General features: G+C 44.6%; 1 protein-coding gene and 1 long non-coding RNA gene across 5 annotated transcripts in view; one reads left to right on the top strand and one right to left on the bottom strand.

Annotated features, from left to right (window-relative positions):
- The first annotated feature begins 8,264 nt into the window (after nt 1-8,264).
- EFEMP1 (EGF containing fibulin extracellular matrix protein 1) overlaps nt 8,265-18,037 on the top strand; it is a 45,851-nt gene continuing 36,078 nt past the window's right edge. The window contains exons 1-4 of one of the 2 annotated variants that reach the window (XM_064709728.1): nt 8,265-8,604; nt 9,059-9,146; nt 12,040-12,088; nt 12,267-12,527. In XM_064709728.1, coding sequence (XP_064565798.1) covers nt 9,066-9,146; nt 12,040-12,088; nt 12,267-12,527 — 391 coding nt within the window. In that variant the 5' untranslated portion in view covers nt 8,265-8,604; nt 9,059-9,065. Of the gene's footprint in view, nt 8,605-8,851; nt 8,944-9,058; nt 9,147-12,039; nt 12,089-12,266; nt 12,528-18,037 lie in introns of those variants that run through there. The other variant, XM_064709729.1, reaches the window with a different exon arrangement.
- LOC135446156 (uncharacterized) overlaps nt 12,109-18,037 on the bottom strand; it is a 58,105-nt gene continuing 52,176 nt past the window's right edge. The window contains exon 5 of one of the 3 annotated variants that reach the window (XR_010439677.1): nt 12,109-12,650. This is a non-coding gene — a long non-coding RNA (uncharacterized LOC135446156). Of the gene's footprint in view, nt 12,651-14,384; nt 15,458-15,479; nt 17,974-18,037 lie in introns of those variants that run through there. The other 2 variants (XR_010439679.1, XR_010439678.1) reach the window with 2 other exon arrangements.

Raw genomic sequence — 18,037 nt, 5'->3', positions numbered from 1 at the left:
CTACTTTTTGTGAAGGAAATGTGTGTGAGCTTTATCTCCTCCTGGGAAATTAGGAGTTTTTCTCTAATAAAGATTACTGCAAATAAATCCATTCCACTTTCTTCCATGCCTCCATGGTATTTTTGCCTGACACTGGAAGTCATTCTGGAAAGGCAGTGGTGCAGTGCAAGGAGGCCTCTAAGTATTGGAACAGCTCTTCTTTCCCTTCTTGAGATTCACACTAAAACCCCAAATTTCTAACAGTGAGAAACTGTTCATCCACACCAAGTACAGATCTGTTTTGCAGTGGAGAGGATCCTGTCCCTCCCCTTCACCTACCAATGCTAAATCAAGTGTGTTCGAGCACTTGAAAGCCATTTTGAACACCACACCCTGCCACACTTCAGGCCTTGCTCACAGGGACACTTCCTGCACTGTACAAGGGTTTAACTAAATAATGGAGGTGAATGTCAATTGAATGAAGAATCTGAAGTAATTCTATCCAAAAATGCCACTGACATTCTCTACATGGCAGTGTTCTGTATACATGCCATGTGACTGTTAACTTTGAATCATTATTAGCTCTAAAGGAATGTTGCACACCCCCTCAATCCTCCACCTTCAGAGAAACAAAATTATATTTCTCTTTGTGCTTTTGGCTAATGTCCTTTTGAATCCACTGAAGGAAGGCATGGGGAAAACATGGAAAGGCCTCTCTTAACAACTGCAGTGCCACAGTCCTGAGGCCAAAGCCACCTCCTCTGGTTTTGTGCAATTCCTTTTAAGCAGCAAGGAGGAATTTAGCAGCAGCTAAGGACTGTCCCCAAAAGCCACAGGCACAGCTACCCACAGAAATGGAACAGGCTCCCAACCCACTGCACTCAGACCACACAAGTTTTGATGCATCTCCAGTGCAAGGCAGAGAAAGAATCTGACCCTTAGTCCTACAGCAGCAAGTGCCAAAAAAGCTATTTTACAATCACACAATCTAACAATCTGCTTCAACAGACTTAAATCATCCATCTTCAGAATGACATATTTCTGTGTGTCCACAGCTTCCTCAGAGATACCAGGCAGGAGCTCCAGCTCCATGTAGAGATTTGTATATTAAAGGCCTTCCTGAAAGATTTACAGATTCCAGGTACTTACAAACTGAGACAGATAATTAATAACTCAGCCACAATTTGCTGACAAAATGTTGAACCAAGGGCTCTCCTTTGATTTAAGCTCAATCAATTCTGCTGTTTCTGCCCCAGTGTTTTCTTGCAGAAGTGGAATTTCTATGGTAAAAGCTCTATTAAGAGTCTACATCTGAAAAATGAAGGATGAATGTGAGCAGAAATGACCATGCCCCAAAACTCTGACACATTTTAAGTATTGCCTCTAGAAGTCAAATTTTTTTTCAATCACAGCTCACTGTTTAAAGTGCTGTCAAACATTGCAGTGAGAAAGGCAATTTTTTTCCAAGAGTAAGGGAGCTGAAAATCAAAAGCCTTTTCTACATAAAATGGGACAGAAAGTAATAAATAGGAAGTCTGGAAGTAAAAACAGTGAGTAGGTTAATCCACTCTTCACTCCCCTCCTCTGCACTGATGGAAGGGGTTTTTGCCACATGCCTCTTGCTCTTTTAGTTGGGATTTTATAAATCCATGAAAATAAATAAATAAATTAATGCATGGAAAGCCATTAATTTGCCAGGGCATTGGGCTTGCAGAGAATGAGAACTTGAACCAATTAATTAAAAGAATCCCTGTGTTACACGTGACCTAAAATGAAAATGCAGTAAGTGAAGTGTTAGTCTATGACACAAATGACATGCTGGGGTTGTTCTGCAGCCTCTCCCCCTCAAGGACTTGGAGATGTGGTGTTCCCACTGCCTCACTCCCAAAACTGAATTGTTCTCTGATGTGGGTAAACTCCTACAGAGCTTATTTTGGGAGCATACAGGGTAATGGGCATTCCTGTGCCAGCTTTTTGTGGCATCATCTTCCAGCCTTTTCCAGAATTTTGATCCCTTTCAACCACAGGTATCTGCAAAGAGGGGTGAGAGGATAACCCCATCAATCTCACAGAGAGGAAAATCCCCACTGGCATTTGGATTCTGCTTTCTGTGGGACAGCTTAAAGACAAGCACTAAGCCAAATATTCCAGGGAATTCAAATGCTCTGATATGCATCCTGTAGTATTAACATGCAGATATTGAGAAGAAAAGTTGTGTCTCTGGACAATAATTAATAGGTTAACTAAGCAGGTTGTTTGCCAAGTTCACCCCCACACAATATAAACAAGAAATATTCCTGCTGTTCCCCTGTTACTTTTTTTCTCAAAAGAGAAAGAAAGGAAAATTCAGGAAGTTCAGAAGATGCTTATGGAACCAAATTATTGTTTAATATATCACCTGATCCTGATGTTCCTGAACTGCAAAAAGCAAAGTGGTCCTTAGCAAGAGCTCTGCCTCATAAATCTGTTCCTCTAAGGTTCTCTTTCACTACAGCTTTTCTGAGAGGTCTCAGTTTGGTTGTGCTGAAAGATCTCAGCACTGTCACACTCAGGTTTAGGCCCACAAGGCTCTGCAGAAAGTTTTGTGTTAAGGGTTTCAAACATGAATGTCTGCCTTGAAGGCCTTTAGCACTTTCTGACCATCAGGAATACTCCAAATCCTCTTAAGAAAAGTTAAACTACTCACATTAATTCCCAAAATCTGCAGCTAAATACAGTGCTGGGAAATTGCAAAAATGAAAAGTAGGGCTTGAACAGGCTGCTGGAGCTGAGCTGCCAGTCAGAAATCCATGCTGGTCACAAAAGGGGTTCCACTCATATCAACCCACACTTGCCCCTCTCAGAATGACAGAGGAAGGGAAATGGATTCCCTGCATGGAGGGAGGAAAAACAGAGGGCACAGAGTTTTTACTCATCCACAGCCATGAGTGTTGCAGTGGGTGAGTTCTGCCTGATTCTCCTTTCAGCTGAGGGGATGCTGAGGTGCCCACAGCCTCACAAACATCCAAACTCCTGGACTTGGAATGGGATCTGTGCATCCAACACAATCACTGTCTTTGCAAATCCTGGACAGGTAAGTGAATGCACCCACCCCACTTCCCTGGGCAAGAGTCACAGTGACATCTTTTCCTCCTCTTTTCCTCATTTCAGAGAGAGTGCACCAAGAAATCGATGAAATGATTTGCACAGAGCTTCACAGGAAGGCAAACCTAGAGCTGAAAGCTGTCTCCAGCATATTCTGGGTGACACTGGATTTGAATTCTGGCATTTCCATGTTGTCTCTTAGCCAGAGCAAGGAACTGCCCTGACACAGCTTAATCAGACAACAGTATACATTCAAGCTAGGATTTTGAATATCAGAAAGGCTGTCTGCTCCTCAGCTGGGTTATATTTCTGGGGAAAAGTTCTCATTTTAACCAAATTGGTTGAAACCTAGTACAGATCAGACTTCAACTCCTATGTGCAGCAATGCTGGTTTTCCAGAAGGAAAAGGAGAAGAAATGACAATTCCAGTGTACAAAAACCCCACATTGACACTGATGAATGCTTTCTGGGCTGCTGTTTCTCTTATCTGGCATGAGAAAGACAAAAAAAGAGAAAGAAAATCACTGCTAGAGAATGGAAAAGTGTTTAAAATGCACAGTATAAAAATGGAAGTCAGAAATACAGGCTAAAGAGAGGAGGAGTATTTAAATTGCAGTGTAATTTAAACTACAGCCCAGATCTGCCATATCTGAAATTCTCACCACATGAAAAGGTAATTAACCTGTATGGTTAATCCATAAAAACAGATATTCTGGGGTTGTGAGTACACTTGTGTAAGATGGAGCTCAAAGTTACAACTGAGAAAACACCCAGTAATAATCATACCACAGGAGTGTCACCAGGAGAGGTTTGCAGGCCTGGGAAATCCTCATTCCCTGAGATGCAAGAGGAGATGAACCCCACATGGAAAGTGAAATGGGCTCATCCTTCCCACACACCATCACCCCTCATTTCTTGTGCTGTTTTCAGCTCTATCTGCAAATCACTCATCCTTCCAAAGCCCTTCAATTGCCAATTTATTAGGGCTGCACAGCTACACCAACAAGAGATGGAAAACCTCTGGGAAATGCCTTTCCCACTCCCTCACTCTCTCCCTCTTGTTTCTTTTACTGACAAAGGACTCCAGTGGGAATAGTCACCACCTTATCTGGCCATCCAGATTTCTGCTGGAGTCCACAGAAACACACAAAACACAGGATCACATCCCCATAAAATGCAGCAGACAAGCAAATTGCATGCTTGACAAATTGCATGCAGACCACAGGCTTGATCTTTAGCAAAAATCAAAATAAAAAATGGCAACAACATTATACTTTAATATCCTCAGAGCATTGTTAGACATTTAAAAATGAAACACTGGTTTGCCCAAGTTAGCCAGAGGCCTCAGCATAACAAAATTCATGCAAGGTCTCTCATACAGAAGAAAACTTGAAGAAAATAAAGGCTGGAATTCTACTACTACATTTTTCTAATCCAGCTTTTGTATTTTTTCTCTGTCAGTTTTCTCTAATTCTGTGTTTGCATCATCTGTCACCTATGAACTCCACTGCAAAGCAATAAACAAAGAACAACAATAAATATATGTTTAGGTTGAATGGGAGGATTCAGCAGAAGGAGAGAATTTGTTCTCTGTCCCTTGCTACTGACATTTTGGTCCTTATTAAATTTTTGTCATTTCAACACCTGTGATAAGAAAGTGATATGGTGAATTTTTACCATATGAAAAGTGAGAGTAATTCCCTAACACAGACCTTCTTTCAAATCAAGTTTAGAGTTCAGTAACACTTCATGGCACTTACAATATACTCAGGATACCTCCCTTAAAGATAAATAAACTTGTAAAATATTACCTCAAATAAAAGTTTACATTTGTCATGTTTAATCAGCAATAAAAAATCAGACACCTAATTCTTCACAGTTTATCCTTCACCAACATTATGTCACTTCCAAGCTGAAACATGGAAAAAAATTTGACATTTGCAGGCAGCGTGGCAGAAAGGCAGCCTGCCATGTTATCAAAATAATTTATGTTCGAAAATTCCTGTGAGTCCAACATGAAAATAGCATCTCCATCACTCCAGCTCTGAGTTCAGACAACTCCAGTGTCACTGGATGTGACACACTGAGGGACAGAAACCTCTTCAACTGACACTGATGGTCCCCTGAGCTGACAAACACGAGTTGCTGAAATTCTCCATGTGCTTCATTTTCTGTTCTAGGGAGGGATGTTTGAAACAGGAAAAGGGGGTCAGATCTGGGAGTAGAGGAGATTAAACTGCAATTTTGTTTTCCTCCTTTTTGGGCTGGCCTCTAGTATCAATCTCAGCCTGCTCTAAATTATGTCCAGCTGTCTGCTGCCCCCAGGGACAATTCTAGCAGCCAGAATGAGTTGGGAGTGCAGTGACATTTTAACCACACACAGTTTTCCTTCAGCCTACCTATCCTTGGGTTTTTGAGGACAATGGGGGGTGGCAACACATCCTGCCAGGAAGAAAAAATGTGAACATCGAAGTCGTAAACACATTTGAGCTGAAGAATTTATGAAAACTGTGGGGTTTAAAGGAAGCAAAAACTGAGATGTGACAGAGTTCACTAAAACAGTAGGGAACAGAGTGCACCATTTTCAGGAGAAGCCAAAAGTAAGGAAAAATAGGAAAATTAGGGACCAGCCTGACAGGGCTTCTTCAATTGTTGGGGGTTGGCCTCAGCAGTGCCAAGCTGCTCGTGGGCAGCATGGAAGGAGGGAGGTGTGACCACAGGGACACCCTCAGACACCCCAGATCTGTAAATATCTGTCCCTCAGCTCGTTCACATACCTCACACTCCCATCAGCGCTTCCAAGTTGTGCTCTCCCACACCAGGCACGTTTCCAGCTGTCTCAGCAGGGAATAGCTGAACCACCAAACCATGGACTCAGTCTCCCACCTCCATGTGAAGGACTGACAGCCACCCTTGGCAGAACAGGGCATTTCAGCACATGTGTGACCTGGCTGAAGCCAAGGCAAGGGGGTCCCTGCTCAGCCAGTGCTCACACAACCTCCAAAATGATGTTCCTGCTCTCCTCTGCTCTGCAGAACATCTTTCCAGAGGGAAAAAACCAACTGCAGTCCTGTAATACAGGCAGTGCTTTCCTATGTGGCAGCTTAAGACAAGACTTTTTAAATTTTTTACTTAATCCAGAACCCAACAACTTGAATTTTGTTCTCTTTGTGTGGCATGGATGACAATGCCACAATTCAAATGGCAATTCAATACTCATTAATAGTATAGCCATAGCAGATAAAAGCAGTTATGATGCTATTCTGCATTCATTAGATTATTAGAAATACCTGCATTTCTTTCTATAAGCAAGAAACAGGAAAGTTTGAAATATATAAGGGACCACATCCCAAACTGGAATCCAATTTACACCACAGAGATGAACAACTCAGAGTCAATCTAACACTATGAGGCTGTATTCCTAAATAATGGAATGTAGGCTTTAAAGGAATCGTTTTGGAGCAGGAGAACACATGTCAAAAGACAGCCTGTTAAATATGAAATTAATATGCACACAAAAGTACACACAAAATGTCCTATAATGCAGTCAACTTAGATTCTCTCTATTCCACCATGTTGTTGCTTCTGTTCTTTATTTACCAGTGAGGTGTGTGGATTGTAAATACATTTTCAGGAGTTCCACTTACCTGCAAGCACAGAAACTGCAATGAGGGAGGGAAAATCCTACCTTCTCTCACCTAAAAAATAAAAGATAGGCAACATATGGTTGCAGCTCCAAGTATTCTAAAACTACCAGCTTGCCTGATTCTAGAACAGATAAGAAGTGATTTGATCCAGAGACAAAATTAATGAGCACTGTATGGCTGTCCAAAAAAGAACTCATGCTTTATGTAGGATCAACTCTAACTGAATGTTAAAAATTATGGGGTTGTGTAGGAAAGCCATTCTCTAGGCCAGCAGTGTAAGACATTTTTTCAGATTTCCAGTTCTCCAGGCCCTTCATGGTCTACATTAAGGAGACAAAAACTTATTTTAAAACTAAAGACCTCCTGTTGAACTATAGGAAGACAACAGAGGTGCTGTACTGTGCCACAGGCCCCGCAGAAGCCAAACTGGGGAATTAGATAAAGAACTAATGAACACATTTCTGGACACCTTCTCCTCACCCAAACCCTCCAAAGCTTCTAAACCCCTGCAAGGCCTCCTCATCCTTCCTTCTGTCCATGAGCTTTCCCCTGGGTGGGGAAATAACAGCATTTCATAGCCTGGAATGATTTTTAGAAGTGATGATTGCTGAATTTGGGCCATGTCTGAGGAACAGGCACTGCCCTGTGGAGGGCTCCTCATGGCTTTTAACTACTGAGTTTTTAAGAGCCACAACACATCAATAGTCCTGATATTTTAAAATTCATGGGGAGGTTTAGAGTAGATATTACTGAAAAAAAAAATCAAGGAAAGAGTTGCAAAGCACTGAAAGGGGCTGCTCAAAGCAGCGCTGGAGTCACCGCCCATGGAAATGCTCAAAATGTGTGGATGTGGGACGTGAGGGCAAGAATATTGGAAGTAAGTTCTGTTTGCAACCAAGTGAAGTGTAGGAGGTCTAAAGGCCTTTTTGTGAGTTTATTTTCTTTTTTATCTGCTTGTGTTCAGTGTTTGCCTTGCATAATGCATGTCATGGAAGGAGAGGAAATTATACAAGCTTAGACTGGGGAAAAACCCAGTTTTCCATTCTCATTTCCACATCTGGTTACGGGTGCAAATAAGACCATGGCAGTGATGGACCCAATAGCCTCAAAACTCTTTTTTTCCAACCTTAAGGATTCTACAGTTCCATAACTCACGACAGACCCCAAAACGATGGCCGCGCTGCCCTTCCTCGAAGATCCCAACCGGGACACGTTTGGGGCACCGGAGCGGCGTGAGGGAGCGGGATTGGGGTACCGGAGCGGCGTGAGGGAGCGGCTCCCGGGGCTGGGGTACCCGAGGGGCGTGAGGGAGCGGAGATAGGGCACCAGAACGGTGTGAAGAAGCAGATCCCGGGTCTGAGGGAGCGGCTCCAGTGGCCGCGGCCGCCCGCTCCTCACGGCTTCCCGCGCTCCCGCTGCCCGCGCCGGGGCCGCGCCCGGGGCTGCCCTCACGGCCCCAATATGGCGGCGGGGCCGCACCTGCCCCGCGCGCTCCCGCGGCGCCGGCAGGGGGCGCGCGCGGTGTCGGCGGGACGGGCGCCCGTTCTATTTAGCCCGGGGCCGGCACCGGGCACGCACCGACAGCAGCGGGGGAAGCGTGGCCGCCGGGCACGGACGGACAAACAGCGGTTGACGGCAGCGGGAGAACGGGCACCGCCGGCGCCGCACGGCACCGAGGGGAAGGATAGTGAGCGGCCGCCGGCACCGCACGGACACCGCGGGAAAGGGAACGAGCGGCAGCCGGCACCGCATCGGCACCGCACAGGCAGCAGGGAAAGGGAACGAGCGGCCGCCGGCACCGCACCGGCAGCAGGGCAAGGGGAGCGAGCGGCCGCCGGCAGCGCAGCGGGGGCGGTGCACGGCAGCAGAGACCGGCGCTCGCCCGGTCCCGCAGGTAGGAGCGGGCAGCGCGGCGGCTCCGTGCCCATCGCCCCCCGGGCACGGCTCTGCCCCAGCGGGTCCCGCAGAGCCCGGCAGGTGGGGGGTGTCCCCTACGCCTCGCTTGGACCCAAAAATCACTTTTCCGCCCCAAAGCGTGCGGCGGGCGGGCAGTGCCGCTGCCCGCGCCTCGTCCGGCGCTGCTGCCGGTGAGCGCTGGGGTGTTTTAAACTCCATTGACTGGTTATTTCCGCCCCTCGCTCCCAGCTGGATAAAATCCCCGGGCTGGGAAGCGCGGCCAAGCCTCAGCCTCTCCTTGCGGGAGCGAGCGGGCAGCGCGGGCCGCCCGTCCCAGGTAGGGCTGGGTGGGCTCCCCCGGCAGGACCCGGTCCCAGGGGTGCCGCAGCCTCTCCCTGCAAAGCAGAGCGCTAAAAGCATTCCTGCTGGATTTGTTTTTCCTTTCTTTCAAGGTTCACGATGTTGACAGCTATGTTCTTGGCTGCGCTCGTTCTTACTACAGTACATTCACAGGAAACTGAGGAAACCATAACGTACACGGTAAGGTTTAATAGACTCGGAGATAACTACTGCTTTGCGGGGATTCTTTGCTAAATGACCCTTAAGAAAAACCGAATTTCTTGCCAATGTATAGCATGTGCTACAGAGGTCGCTGAGTTTGAATGTACACCATAAAATAAGCTGTTCCTGCACTCAAACAGTGTTTAAAAAGTTTAAGTGGACAAGATTGAGCAAAATGCATTACAACTGCTTGTTGGAAAAGTTTATCTGTGTACTCCGTTTGAGGGACTGAACAAAATTAGGAGGTTTTAATGATTTTTTAATCCATTTTCATAAAGGCAGGGTCCCTAGGACTTTCATTTGAAATGTATGGAGTTTGACAGATAATTAGGTCAAACATTCTTTTGTGTTTTCTTATGGATGTTTCAAGCTGTTTTTAACAAAATGTAAGTACTTCCAAATTTGGGGCTCTTAATGAAGCATCTGAATCCTGGAGTGATCATGGGACTGTTCTTTTCTGAGCTGGATTTGAGCAGTGGCTTTGCATGGCTTGATAAAATTGTTCAAGAATACTGGAAATAGGTTTTGCTTGCAAACAAGTGGCAGGCTAAGAGATTTAAAGGTCTTTTTGTCAGGCTTTTTCTTTTCAATCTGCTTGTGTTCAGTGCTTGGCTTGCATAATGCATGTCATGGAAGGAGTGGCAATTACCCCAGCTTGGGCTGGGGAAAAACCCACATTTTCACATCTGATTACAGCTGTAATCCCTGCAACTTGCTTCATATGGGTGGACCTCTGGATATGTGCACACACATCAGCCCAATGCCACACAAGCAGAAAATTCTGCACACATGCAAAAAGTTAGAGAACCACAGCCAAAGCCCAGGATTGTCTTATACAAGTAATCCCACTGAAGTCAGTGGGATGGCTCAAGCAAGTAAATATTGCAGAGTTGGACCTTCTTGTAGAAGTCAGGGCTTAAAGAAGCCTCAAGTGAGCATCAGGAAGTCAGTAATAAAATACTTTAACACTGGGCTTTAGAAGCATTAGGGTTTTGAAGGCTGGGAGTAGTTTTATTTAGAGGCTTCTGTGATTTACTTTTGTTTTAAAGTCCCTGCATATAAGTGGAAACTGAAGATGTAAGTACCTTTTGAAAATCTGGACTAAACAGGGATCCCACCCTCCTCCTTCCCCACAGTTATTATATGAGGGGGGTTTAATTATACAGCATTTCACATAATTCTGTGAACCAATTGAACATTTCTAGGAAGATTTCTATGTGACTTGGGCACCTATCCTCCCTTTTCAAGGAGGTCTTAGCCCTTAGGTGCTTCACTGATGGTTAAATGCTGATCATGTAAAATGAAACAAAAAACCCCAGCTTTGGGAGATTTTGCTGGTGGGATGCTACTGTTTCTCATGCACACATTGTATCCATGGAGGGCCAAATCCTTTGCTATTGTAAAAGCCTTTGGCTGCAGTAATAGATGGACTTGGCTCCTTGCAGTTAAACAGACAGTACTTCTGTTGTGCATTAACAGGAATTGGGTGATTCAGTAAATGCATGAATTAGCTGTTTTCCTTTGGGTTTGCCTTTTCATAGCTACAGTAACTCTGGAGTTGTCAACTCAGCATGTAGTCAATCCTTTAGAGAGTGTCCACTTACCCCTTGGGGAGAAAAACCCTTCCAAGCTGCAACTCGCTGCCACATTTGACAAATCACTGGTGTCACCTGCAAGAGAAGAAAATATTTTCAAGCCTCCTGCTGAGTCAGAGTCTGTCAGTAACAAGTCCCTTAAAATAACTTGAGGATCGGGCCTGCAACAAGTGGATCTTGGCATCAGAAAGTCAAGTTTGCCATTTGAAAGTCCCTCAGCAGCAGAGGAGTTGCAATAAGATTTAGCTTGCTTGACTGTGACTAATTACATTAGTCAACTCCATTCCTTTTTTGTATGGGGCCATTAAAGTAATACCCTGAGCAGCCCAAGATGCACCTACACAGCACAGTCTGGTTGATTCAATGATATTTTAATATTTTAAATGTTCCTGCTGCAGTTGGTAGCACCATGATCCTTTGCTAATCAGTCTCTGTAACTGTGACCTACGATTAAAGTGACTGGCCTCTGGATAATTTAATGTTTTTGGGCAGAGGAATAATGAAGATGCAGAGCAGACTATTTAAAATATTTCCTGAACTTGCTGGTGTGCATTGATATGAATAGCTGCTGAGTGTAGCCTTGTTTGAATTCTGCAAAGTCTTGTATAAATAAGTAGTCCTGCTGTTATAAACTCTAACCGTTTATTGTGTGTCTCACAATATAAATTGTCCTTCCTAGACTGCAGTTCCTGGAGTCATATGATTAAAAAGCATGTGAATGAATTTCCAGCTGTCATGGGATCCCTCCCCATTGCTAGAGTGCTAATGGGAGAGAGGATGAAGTCCAGGGACACAGAGTCCTCTTGGTCCCTCTGGCAAACAGAGCCTGAACATGAAAGAGGTTCACCTGTTGGAAGGCAGGGAATGAGATCCAAATTCAGAAAATCTCGTTGCTTTTCATAAAAAGGTTTTCATTCTGGTCAGCTTGGTCACACCAAGGATCATCCAAGGATTCAGCCAAGGAGAGATGGTACAGGAACAAGGGAAGGAGAAAGCAATGGTTTTCTCACTTTGCTCCCCAGCCTGCTCACAACAAACAATATCTTGGGAACTTCCTGAGACTGAGGCACTCTCTGTGTGTCATAGAACATTCTGAGTGGGAAGGAACCACAGGTTTTGCTGCTCCTGCCCAGCAGTGATGTACCAATTGCTATTTTTCTAGCCTACCAAGGTATTGCATTTCCCTTTGTGTCACACTTTGAGCTCACTGAATACCCTAGACTGTTTTTCAAAACAAAGAATCCCGAGTAACCAAATTATTATTTTTTTCTCCACAGCAATGCACAGATGGCTATGAATGGGATCCTGTTAGGCAACGGTGCAAAGGTACAGTAAATAATTTTCAAAGACAGACTTGTCACTGGTATTCTTTAAGTATTCTCACTGCACACCCCTGTTTTGGACACGGAGGTGTGCGTGCATGTCTCGTCGTGTTCTTTGTGTTAATGGCTGTTGCAGAAGGTTCGACTGTTAAAAGCATGACTTGTGTTGTTGCTAACCACAGATATTGATGAATGTGAAATAGTCCCAGATGCATGTAAAGGTGGGATGAAATGTGTTAACCACTATGGAGGATACCTCTGTCTACCCAGAACAGCGCAAATTATTGTAAATGAGCGAGAAGAAGCAGCAGCAGAATCCACAAGCGGTCGGAACAGCGTCATTCGCCGGACCCCGGCCGACCCCCAGCGCGCCACTCCCAACCCAAGCCACCAAATCCAGTGTGCAGCTGGGTATGAGCAAAGTGACCACAACGTGTGCCAAGGTAAGCCAGGCCTGCCTGCCTCCTTCTGCTCCCGTGCAGCTGCAGTGGGGGTGACCACAGAGCCAGGGCAGGACAGCCTGCAGCACTTGTGCTGACTGCAAGGGGCTGCTGCTCCATGAACACCTTTAAAGATACAAAAATAAAATACAGAAATGTCACTGCTGTTGTTGAAGGCATCAGAATGTGCAGTTTGTTGCAACTTGTACAAGTCTGTTCCATCTGCTTTTGGGCTAAAGAACTGAATTAATTCTGTTGTCTGCAGCTCTTAAAAAAAGTCTTTAAATGACTCTAGTGAAGCATTTTGTGTTGTATTAACTATGTTCAGAAAAGAAAGTGCTCTGAAATAAGTGGGCAATGCAGCAAGGCATAAGCAATTTGGAAAGATTTGCAGAACTCTGTATTTTTCAGTCAGTGAATGCTGAATGAACAAAAAATAACCACAGGATGAAGTTTTGCTTAGAGCAGGCTGCAGTGCAGAAGGGTCCTGTATTTTTACTGTGGATAAGGAATATTCCTCCAGCAGTAGGAACCCAACTTCTGAGCAGCCTGTGCTCTTGTGATCTCTGTGGAAGCAGCCCTAGGCAGACCCTGCCAGTTTGCTCCCAGTCCCAGCCTTGCCACTCTTTGAAACTATGGCAATGAGGAGCTTTCATCTGAGTGTACATACACCACACACAGTGCCAAAAATTCTCAGGGCATTAGCAATGTTAATTGTATGCATTCAGGAACCAGCCTCACAAGCACTTCTGTAAACTAAGGCTGTTTCATTTATTATTTTATATAAACAGTTTACTCTTCTACTTGCTGAAGTAACAAATGTTTCGGCCATTGTTTTGTTTTCTTTCATAGAAATATATTCTACCCCTTGCTCACAAACTTGCTTTTCAAGCACATTGGAGGGACACCCGTGCAAAGAGAGGGCAAAACTTGACCTCATGGTTCATCTTTTCCACTTTGTGGCCTGTAGCAGTATAATCACATAAAATAGTACTTTAGGGACTGTAATCAGGGCAGGCTGTAATACACAGTGGTAGTTTCCTTCTCCCTGGTATTCATGTACACAGGACATTATTTATCACTAGTAAGTAAATTCCCTGTCATTCTGGACCACAGTAATCATCATGGAGGCTGGAGGAGTTATTTTTGTAGGCAAAGCCTCAGAGTTGCATTTCTGGCTTATCTGCTCATGTCCAACATTTCTGTCACTCTGATTCAAGAATGTCAAGTACAGAACCTACCACAGCAGGTCAGATCTCCTTAACCCTGGGTGTTCACTGGGGGTCATCAGGGGAAAATCTAAATTTTCCTTAGATGGAAAATTGGCTTTTCCCTTAGTTTAACTTGGCAAAGCAGCAGCAAAGCCAGGAGCAGAACTGCTGGGTTTGGCCTGGTACTCCCTCCTTCAGGTGATGCTGCTGGCACTGCTCTTCACTGGTGAACTGTAATAAACTGTTCCAACTTCACATAACATTATTATTTTGATAAAAAATGCAAGTCATGCTAGAAAATGTCAAAACATGACTGTCCCTTTTGCTATGCTGGCTTTAGATGTGTAAATCTGGGATACAGTAGGGCAGTTTGACAGCATTTAGTACCCATACTTTGTGCTCCAAACAAAGGTTGGGGTTTAAGTGAGACATTGACAACTGGTTAAGGTTTCTGTTTTGTTGAGGAGAAATTGGTGGTGATAGATTACTATTACTTTACTCCATGCTCTGGCTTCCTGGAACTTGCAACTAAATATTCCTATTCAATTCCCAAGCCTTTGGTTCATTTATAACAACAACAAAGTGTTGTTATAATACCAAAAGTTTTAACCAGCAGGCACACAGACTATGGTGAAATCTTGGGCTTGACTGCATCAAGCTACTCATTTCCTCATGCCAACATTTCAATCTAAATGCAGAAAGCATGGAAATATTAGTGTTTAAAAGCTGAAATGTATTGGATTGAATGCATTCCAGCTGGAAAAAGGGTAGTGGACAGTGTGCTTGAAATGAAGGATGAAAGAGTTTTGGAGCACTTAAAGCATGCATTCAGCTTCATGATCTTCATGCTTTTCACTGCTGAAAATATCTTATAAAAGATAATCTTGATCAGCAATGGTCCCGCTGCGGATTTATTTAATTATGGTTAAAAGACTTTGCTATGATAACTGCTCGAGGCTCCTAGGGAGTGTAACTTACAGATATAGTCACACTTAAGCTTGTTTTATTGTTTAGTAAATCAAATATGAAGTCCAGCTCCTTCTAATTGTTTGCAGATGTATGACATTTTCCTTCCAGTCCAGCAGCACTAAGTATTTTATAACCAATGTGAAAGTGTGGAGACCTCTGTTTCAAACAATAACGTGCTCCAAGGAGCTGAATTACTGACATCATGCTGCAGTGTGAGGGGCCTTCTGTTTTAGCACAAGTGTCCACTCCCTTTTCAAGCATGGAACAGTGTGGGAATGACAGGCCAAACACACTCTTGGGCTTCCTGGGCTTGGAATAAATGCCCATAAACGACCTGGTCCTGGAGGATTTCACTCCAGTGATGTGCTGATGCACATTTTTATAACTACTGGTGAGCAGAAACATGTTCTAGTGTGTTAGAAATGGGGGTAGCAAACATTTCCTGGGACATTTTTAAGATATTCTTTATGAGCAGTGATGTCAGGAACCCCCAAAGTGAAGCAAAGATGAGGGAGGTTATTCTGCAGAAAGGTCTCTGATGTGGAAAAAGTTGTGCTTCAACATAAACACTTGAAGTGTGCTTTAAATTCTGATGTTCTGACCTTACCTAATCCCCTCCATCCCCATCCCCAGCAGTTCCCACTTCACTGTCACTCCTAAATTTGGTCCCTAAGGAGGATTCCCATATGTGGCACCTGGTCCCACTTTCAGGAAGCCACTTGGATGTTCAGCCCTGTCCCTCTGAGGGTATCACTGTAATGGGGAAGAGCAAAAAACAGAGTAAGAAATAATTTAAAACAAATTACTGAATTAACTCAGGTTCCCAGATATTTTTCCCTGATAAAACCCATGAATAGCTGCACTCTGTGCCTGCACTCAGGCCTGAGTTTTATTTTACTTTGTTGTTAGGCTCTCTGTGATTTGAGTCTGCTCCTATTGAATTCAAAAGAAAATCACCCAATTAATTCAATTTTGTCAAACCTAGTCTGCAAGAAAGTACTGGCTTCTCCTAGAATGTTAATGACACTTGAATGCAAAAAGGGACCAAAAAAGGTACCAAATAACCTGTAAACTTGAGAAGGGAAAGGAACTCATTTTCCTTAATTCCTGTCATGTTGGCAACACAAGCAATAAAGTAAGCAAACATTTTTGCTCCTGAGCTAGATTAGCTTTTGCTGTTTCTGCAGCCTGTTTGTAACCCTTTGTGCTGCTGCAATGTCAGATTCAGGAGGCAGGTAGATTGCAATATGAGAGATCAGTGCTTGCTTCTGTGGGAGAATGACATTTTTCCAGAGTTCTGTCCAGACTTGGTGGACATTGGGTGCTTTTTTCCTCCTCTGTGGAAGGAGGAAAAAAATGAATTTGTTTTCTGTGCTGTGGTTATTCTTCCCCTTGCAAAATCATCTTAGGTATCCTTACACTGGTAGAGGTTAAGGGGTGTTTTTGTTTGGTCTTTTTTTGGTACTTTTCAAAGTAACTTATCATACCCAAGCTATGCTTTTGACTCAAGAAATTAATTGTGAACAAGTCAAATAAGGCTAAATTTTGCATCTGTAGAATCCTTTTTGTTGTCCTGTGAAGGAGAGAGGGACAAGGGGGAGCAGTTCATGATGTTTGCCATAGAAAAATCACTTTATATTATATATATTTACATATGTCAGGGATGTGCAGCTGGCACATGAAGAACATTAAAGGTGTGGGAGTGCAGGTGCACTTGGCAGAGCCTGGCTGTGCCCTGGCAGGAGGCTCCTCCCTGGCATTTTGGCTGGGGCACTGCAGCTCCTAATGAGCTCCACTCACTGTGCTTTGATTCCCCTCCCTGAGAGCTCCTGGAACGTGCAGCCACATCCAGCCCAGCTCAAACTCAACCTGAAATGCACCCCAGGGGTGCCACTAATGTGCCACAAGCACTAATGAGCACTCAGCCCTCAGGCCAGGCTCCAGGGAGCCTCAGAAGGGCATGGACTGGGATTTTGGAGCCTCTGCAGGAAGCTGGGATCTGATCCTATGGGCTCAACCCATTTTCTGATACAGACACAGCCTAAATACAGCCATAGGTGTTTCTTAGCCATGGAAATGTTTCTGAGAGCTTGTTGTTGTACCATGCAAAGTTTTCCCCCTTCCTGTAGGAAAGGAGTGCTTTTAAAAATGCTTCAGGGCTCCTTGTGGCTGCCCCATCCCTGGAAGTGTCCAGGGCCAGGCTGGATGGGGCTTGGAGCAACCTGGGATAATGGAAAGTGAAAGGGGTGGAACAAGATGATCCTCAAGGTCCCCTTCCAACCCAATTTATTTTGTGATTCTGTGACACCACTAGGCCTGTTGAGCTTGAGGATAGGGTGAGGACAGAGCCTGTGGCAGGAGAAATGAGGCCTGGTTGGGTGGTTTGGGATGGCAGCAGCTCCAGGGCTCCCTCAGGCCGTGTGTTTGTGCAGCACTCCAGTGAGTGGGCAGCACTTGCTGCCAGCTGTAGCCACTCTGAGACTGACCTGGTCACACGTGCCACTCCAATGCTCATTACTGGGACAAGCCATAGGAATTCTGCAGGTCTAAGAGGACCCACAGAAGGACACAAGCTGACACTTTCACAGCTCTCTGTTCGTAGTCTCCAATTAATTCCTTGTACATTTGGATACATCATGCAGAGATCATCTTTCATCAGCCCATCCCCAACCAACTGTTCAAGCTGTTAATCTGTGAAGCTGCTGCAAAGCAGCATCTCTTTAGCAGCCCTCAGGGTCCACAGGGGCGTTCACAAAAACCCATCTTGTTTTGAGGGCCTGGTTTTGGGCATTTTTGAAATCAGGCCACTCTGAATCATCTTCCCATCTGTGCTATTTGCACAGCTGTGGGTGTCAAGTCAAGACCTTGGAGAGATATTCTCTGTTCTGTCTGACCATTTTACTGTGAACATCCATCACAAGCATAAATACTAGCAGCTGCTTTCCTTTCCTGAGTCAGTTAGTGCTTTCCCATTGTCCTGACCCCTGCAGGAATACACTCAGTGTGTTACAGTTACAGATTCCTCCCATTTGCTCATCGTGCTAAGTGTGCTAGAGGCAAGCAAGCTTCCCCAAATTGTATTTACCTTAGCTTCCTGAATTGGGATTATGCAGGCAAGCACTGGACTTCAAGTTTAAGTAAACTCATTAGCAGTTCTCATGGCTTCCTGCAGCAGGAGAATGGGATCACACAGTAGTCACCTCGGCTGTCATCCTCGTGGGCTGCATTTGTTGATTTTAAAGCCTGTTGCCTTAGTAGCTCGGAGGAGGCTGATGTTTTGACAGACAAAACACAGCAAATGGATTCAGGAGGCACATGGCCTGAAGAAAGTCC

The sequence above is a fragment of the Zonotrichia leucophrys genome, chromosome 3 (genome assembly GCF_028769735.1).
Source record: "Zonotrichia leucophrys gambelii isolate GWCS_2022_RI chromosome 3, RI_Zleu_2.0, whole genome shotgun sequence".
Classification (NCBI taxonomy): domain Eukaryota; kingdom Metazoa; phylum Chordata; class Aves; order Passeriformes; family Passerellidae; genus Zonotrichia; species Zonotrichia leucophrys.
The sequence above is the reverse complement of the archived record's forward strand: the minus strand, read 5'-3'. Positions and strand labels throughout refer to the sequence as shown.